Source organism: Papilio machaon, chromosome 2, assembly GCF_912999745.1.
Source record: "Papilio machaon chromosome 2, ilPapMach1.1, whole genome shotgun sequence".
NCBI classification, from domain to species: Eukaryota; Metazoa; Arthropoda; class Insecta; order Lepidoptera; family Papilionidae; genus Papilio; species Papilio machaon.
Genome location: NC_059987.1, coordinates 10527259 through 10533752, shown reverse-complemented (window position 1 = coordinate 10533752; position 6494 = coordinate 10527259). Strand labels below are relative to the sequence as shown.

Genomic DNA, 6494 nt, shown 5'->3' with positions numbered 1-6494 from the left:
GTGGTGACACCTAGATGTTGGTTCCCTACCAGCAATTTGGTGCAGATACTTGCCAAAACAGCCGTGGCCAGTCAACATCTGCACCAGCCGGTAGGAGAGGTGCCCCCACCGCCTGTTCAGCCAGTCCTTGAGTCTCGGGCGGATCGCATCCACCGTCCACGACCCAGCCCTGGATGTTCTTAACTCCTCTTTCCATTTATCCATGGCCCTATTTTGGGCACGGATTCTCCACTCTTTTATCTCCTCCAAGGATGGTTCTTCGCCCTCTGCACGCTTGCCAGCTCTACGCCAGTAAACCGTCGCTAGGGCGGCCGCGTCCAGGTGCCACGGCAACAGGCCCGCGATGACACACCCAGCATCGTACGACACTGTGCGGTATGCCCTCGCGACCCTGATCGCCACAGTACGCTGCGACCGCCGTATCATCGCCCTGTTCTGTGTACAGAGGTCGTTGGCCCAAACCGGACAACCGTATAGGGCCTTCGACCTCAGCACTCCCGCAAATAGGAGGCGTCGTTTTGAGCTCGGGCCACCGATGTTTGGTAAAATGCGGCTTAAAGCCGCAGCTGTGGCGTCGAGCTTCGGGGCTAGTTCCGCAAAATGCGGTCTAAAAGTCCATTTTGAGTCGAGGGTAAGACCTAGATATTTAATGGTGCTTCGGATGGGAATCGAAGTACCCCCGACTATGATTTCGAGCCCCGACTGGGGCACTCCTCTTCTACTGTCTTGGAAGAGGATCGCCTCTGATTTATCAAGGGCGACCCTCAGGCCCAAACTGCGGATCTTTGCCGAAACGTGTGCAGCCCCAGCAGTGGCCCGCAGTTTTGCCTCTCTAAAGTCAGAGCCTGTGGCTACGACAAGCGTATCGTCCGCGTAGCAAATGAGTTGCACTCCGCGGACGAGCGCTCCCCGCAGCACCGAGTCATAGCCAATGTTCCACAAGAGTGGGCCCAAGACCGACCCTTGTGGAACTCCACAAGAGATGTTGTAGTTTTCCCAACCATCTTGTGTGGGAAACACGATTTTCCTGTCCCGCAGGTAACAATTGATTATTCGTCGCAGGTACAGGGGGACGTTATGGTGTTCTAGTCCCGCCATTATACTATCCCAGGGCAGGGTATTGAACGCATTGGCGATATCAAGCGACACTGCTATCGTTACCCCGCCTTTGGATTTCGCCTCTTCACATATGTCCCTCAGTTTGGAAATAGCGTCAATTGTGGAACGCTGCTGTCTGAACCCATATTGGGTGTCGGCCAAGTCCGGTCCCACTGAGGATAGATGTTCGTTGACGCGACCGGCAATTATCCTCTCCAACAACTTGCCGGCCTCGTCAAGCAGCACTATCGGGCGATAGGCCGACGGAGAGTCCTCTGGTTTTCCGGGCTTCCTCAGCAGGACCAGCCTTCCCGTTTTCCACTTTATTGGGAAATTTCCCTCCTCGAGACATTTGGTTAGCAGTGTCTTGAGTTGGTCGTCTAAGCCGTGATGAATTGCCAGAGCAAGCACCTTCCCGTGTATCCCATCGGGTCCTGGGGCGGTGCGCTTGCTCTGCATTTTTGTCTTCGCCGAGTTAATTTCCGACTCGGATACCCCCGGGACAGAACCGGGAGATATCGAGTCGGGAAGGTCAAGTCCGGTACTACGGGCACTGGGAGGGAAGAGTGTCGACACTACAGATGTTAAAAGTGCTGGATCTAGAGTTGAAGTAAGTGGGGGAGCCCAGGGGCGCAGCTTACTCATAACGAGTTTGTACGGCCGGCCCCATGGGTCTGACTCTAGACTACTCAAGAACTCCTCCCAGGCCCGGTCTTTGGAAGCGGTAATCTCACACCGTAGGGCCTTTTTGGCTTCCTGGTATGTAGTGTAGAGATTCCGTTCCTCCGACTCATCCCATCCTGGGCGCCTTCTACGATATCGGGTGTACCGGCGGCGGGCAACCACACAGGCAGAACGCAACCGTGAAAGGTCTCCCGACCACCAGTACACTCGATTTTGTCGCCTCGGTGACGGCCGGACTTTTGACATGGCGCAGTCGGAGATGTGCGCCAATGTCTCCGTCAGCCAGTTCACGCCGTCATTTATCTCCTTATCGTCCATTCTTTGCGACCAGGTGCCGACGATGGTAGCAAGTTCGGCTACTTCCCTGTCTAACGATCTTACGGACCACATCTGTCCAATCTCCGGGGGAATGGCGGTGTTTCGACTAGTAGGGGGGGGTGTTGGCGAGGGGAGAATATCGAACCGGATGTAGCGATGGTCCGATAATGTCTCCACCCCAACCAAGACCCTCCAATTCTGCATGCGACATGCCAGTGCGGGATTTGCGAGCGTGACGTCCACAATGGACCCGCCCATCATGCGCACGCACGTGTACTCCGTGCCTGTGTTTATTGGCACCAAGTTATGTTGGGCCATCCATTCGAGCAGTAATTCGCCACGACAATCCGAGACCGGGGAACCCCAAGCCCTGGACTTTGCATTGAGGTCCCCGGCCACAACAATATCCAGCGGTTGCCCCCATTGGATCAGGGTGTCGACTTCATTTAGGTAGGCGTCAAAATCCGCCAGCGACCGGTTCGGCGAGCAATAGACCCCAATCACCGCGACGCCGGCGGATTTGACGCCTACGCATCCTCTACCTTTTTTGTGTGAGACAATTGGGTGGTCGGCTTGGGTGTAAAGGGCCACTAATTCATCGAGGTCTCCCACCCAATTGCCTCTATTCGGAACCGAATACGGTTCCGAAATCACCGCTATATTAATTGACCACTGCGCCAGGCTCTGGATCAATAAATCTTGAGCTCTGGCGCAGTGATTTAGATTCGCTTGTAAAACTTGTATAGCCATATCAATCACGTGTGGCTTCGACAACCTCCATACGTTCCCCGCTCGGTGGGGCAGCGCTGCGGCGGAAAACCAGCGATCTCCTATTAACCGTCTTTCTGGGCGCCGAGCAATTTAGACTCCCCAGCCGGTGTTTGGCATCCTTGCCCGCCGCCGCGCACAGGATGCAGTTCGGTTGCGACGGGCAGGATGCGGCCTTGTGGCCCTCTTGTCCACATTTATAGCAGAGTTGGCTACGATCTTCTGCTTCACATTGACTAGCTGCATGCCCTTGTTGCATGCAGCGATAGCATCGTAGTTCTCTGGGTCTGCCGATGGTGACCTTGGCAGCCACCCAGCCCACTAAGAAGCGGCCCGTCGCTATTTTCTTCGCTACTGTAACAGGGACCTGAGCCCAGATGTCGAATAGGCCAGATCTGTTCTGGCGGAGTTGGCCAGTTCGGACCTGGTCTGCCGCACATGTCCCTTTTTTGACTATGGCCTCTTTGACCTCCTCAGGTGTAGTCGAGTCGTCCAGACCTTCGATCTTGATGTCTATCATTTTTTCGGGTCTGGAGACCTTGATATCGTCGTTTTGGTAAATTTCCTGGAGCTTCTGCGCCAGGATGTCTGCCTTCGGGGCGCTGGTGGCGCCGGGGATGCGGATGATAGTGGCCCCGGTAACCGCCCGACGGAATTGTACCGCTTCTATACCTATCACCTCTTTTAGATCGAGCTTCGATCTCGCCTCTTTCAAGACACTACTATATGTTAGCCCCTTATTGATTGCCGCTTCGGTAAGCGTCACGACAACGGCAGAGCTTCGAGGCACTTTTAGTCTCTGCGGTCGCGGTGCAGGCGCAGATGTTGGTGCCTGCGTGGGAGCCGCTTTCGACTTTTGTCGTTGTGCCTTTCCATTTCTCCCTACAGTTACCCAGTTCTCCTCGAGCGCGTCTGGATTTGGAGGACGACGAGGAGGGGCGGCATTTGATGGTGCTACGGGGGCGACAGGGGAGGACTTTGAGTTCTCGCTAGTCGACGGCCGAGTTTTCTCCTTCTTTTTGGCTCCTTTTTTGGAGTCTTTCTTGTTTTTCTTCTTAGGCACGTTGGGCGCCTGGCGCGTGAGTCCACTGGGACCGGGCTGTGCTGGTGCCGGGGGCACCTTTGTCCCAGCTGTTTTTTGAGCACCCAAAGATGGTACGGGTGTGGGCTCCGCGGTTGCAGTCGCGTACGTGCGGGCCTCCTTCTTCTTGTCCGACGCTAATGGTGGTCGCAGGTTCCTTTCGGGGAGCAACCTATCCTCTAGGGAAGCCAGGCGGGCATTGAGCATACCGCCCACCTGGACCATTACCGTCCTGCAAATATCCTCAAGAGAGGTCTCTGGTTGTGGTTGTGGGGGCCGGACAGGGACGGCCTCCATTGTCGTATCCATGAGGGCATTGGCGGAACCCTGCTTCCGCACCCTCTCCATCTCCTGGCGCATCTCATTCAGCTCCTTGCGGAGGCTGGCCATATCGGCTTGCAGGCGGGCGTTATCTGCTTGCAAGGCGCGTGTCTCATCCGATATCGACCTCTGGGCGAGGCCGGCGACGTCCTCTTTAATGGCGCTGACGGCATCCTGTAGTGCGCGCACAAAGGTTCCCTTAAGGTTTGACGATTTCTTGGCCACTCTTTCAACTACGTCGAGGCTGGACCCGATCCGTTTGAGGACGGTGGTCGCCGTGTCTTCTTCAACTTCCAGTGGCGCGGCATTTGATGGACCTGCCGTGACCAGAGCCGATCGAGTCTTGCGGGCTTCCAAAACTGAGTCAAGGAGTTCCGCCTCGGCTCGTGCCCTCATCTCCGCCTCTGTCGCCTTTCTCAGTGATTCTTTGGCGGCCGCCAGCCCGACGTATTCGCCGGTAGTTGGCGGACGGCCGCGTCCCCTTCTTTTATGAACCCCTTTGGCGGGGGTGTCAGTAGAGCTGCCGCTCAACTCCTTTTCTCTGGGCCTCTTCTGGCCGCGTCCCTCACTCCAGAATCTCCCGTCCTGGTCTAGGGACTCCATGGAAGCAAAGCGGCTGGAAGCGCTTGCCATGGAGTCTCTGCTGTCTGAGTCTGAATCTGACAGCCTCCTTACTCTCTCTCTCTCCTTCTCTTTACTTCCTCCTGCTGAACCTATCCTACTCTCCTCCTCCACACGGCGAATGGCCCCCCCGTATACAATGGGGCCGATGGGCCGGCTGTCCGACCCACCAAGGGATTCCCCGCGAACGGGACCCTCCCGGGTAGTTTTTTCTTTGTTCGTCGTGTTCATGTTTTTTATTCCCCTTAAAAGCCCCCCCCGGTGTTGCCGCCCTCGCCGCTGGTCTCCCACCAACGATTCATCCCTTCGCCGGGCGGCGATGCTTGGGATTAGGGTGATTTTTTATAGAGGTTTTCTTCCTCGCAGCCCTACGCTCCGTGCGCAGGGCCCCCGTTTCCGCTCCGTGCGGACTTACGGTTTGCCCGACGGTGGCCGAAGCCAGCCGCCGCGCGGGGCGTTTCCGCCCAGAAAGGGGTAATTTTTTAGAGAGGTTTTCTTCCTCGCAGCCCTACGCTCAATGCGCAGGGCCCCCGGTCCGCTCAGTGCGGATTACGGTTTACTTGGCGTCCACCGATCATGAAGACCAGTGGGCGACCAAGTGTGGTGTTGCCACCAGGGTAATTTTTTATAGAGGTTTTCTTCCTCGCGGCCCCACGCTCAGTGCGCAGAGCCCCCGTTTCCGCTCAGTGCGGACTTACGGGTTTGTTGGCGTTTGGTTCGCGGGGCGAAAAAAGCCCTACCCCAGCAATATGCCGGGGCGTTCCCCTATCCACCACCCGGGGACGCGCCACGTCGGAGTTCACCTCTCCGCCCACTCGGACAACCGAGCAGGTCCGTGGAACCTTTTTTTTTTTTTTTTTTTTTTGTAACGAGGGAAAATACACTTCCGTACCCCTGCGCCGGGCAGTGCAATGGCGCAGGGAGTGTGGGACTCGCCTACAGTCGTTCAGCCATACCCACTAAAAACCCTCATGCCCATCTCAACGCGGTGGCCCGAGCTTTGTATCAGCTGAGCCTTAACCAAAGCTCGGGCCGTGCGTCTGGCGCCGAAGCGCCTCACCCTAAGTGGTGAAAGCCAGAGAGGCAGGATCTTTTGTGTCCTACCACCCCAGCCCCCACCGGCGGAGCCAACCGGTCCCGCCCTCTGCCCTACTCTACGTGCCGCAGAGGGGACTGGAAAACCAGTATCCCCCCTCGGCCTCTCCATCTCACTTTCATCCATCTCCACATCTGGCCGCGAGGGCTGCAGGGGTTACCCACCCACAGCCCCCACGACCTCACCCCACATCCGGCCACGAGGGCTGTAAGATGGGCAGGATAAACCAGTACCCACCCACACCCCCCGCGGCCCCACCACGTCGCATCTAACGGTGCGACCCCGTTAGGCATGGTCAGGGCGGAGCCACTGCTGTGACCCACCACTGACGGCCTCGCCACCACACTAGGCTCACCCTTACCTTTCGCTGCCCTGAAAAGGGCAGGTACTCGGCTTGGGTTTGCCACCCTCTCCTTTGCGGACCCACGAGGGGCCTCGCAGCCTAACCTAGCTATTCTAGCCTAATTAACTAATCTAATTAGCCTAACTAAACTAACCAACCTAACC

At 56.9% G+C, this 6494-nt stretch overlaps 1 protein-coding gene across 1 annotated transcript; it reads right to left on the bottom strand.

Moving 5' to 3' along the window:
- Nucleotides 1-2851: 2851 nt before the first annotated feature.
- On the bottom strand, nucleotides 2852-5122 carry LOC123721810 (neurofilament heavy polypeptide-like). The gene has a single exon (XM_045681676.1). The coding sequence runs from the start codon at nucleotides 5120-5122 to the stop codon at nucleotides 2852-2854; it is 2271 nt and encodes a 756-aa protein (XP_045537632.1).
- Nucleotides 5123-6494: the final 1372 nt, after the last annotated feature.

What these genes read in the sequence shown, in the direction of transcription:
- LOC123721810 (XM_045681676.1), bottom strand. Translation starts at nt 5,122, where the DNA reads ATGAACACGACGAACAAAGAAAAAACTACCCGGGAGGGTCCCGTTCGC.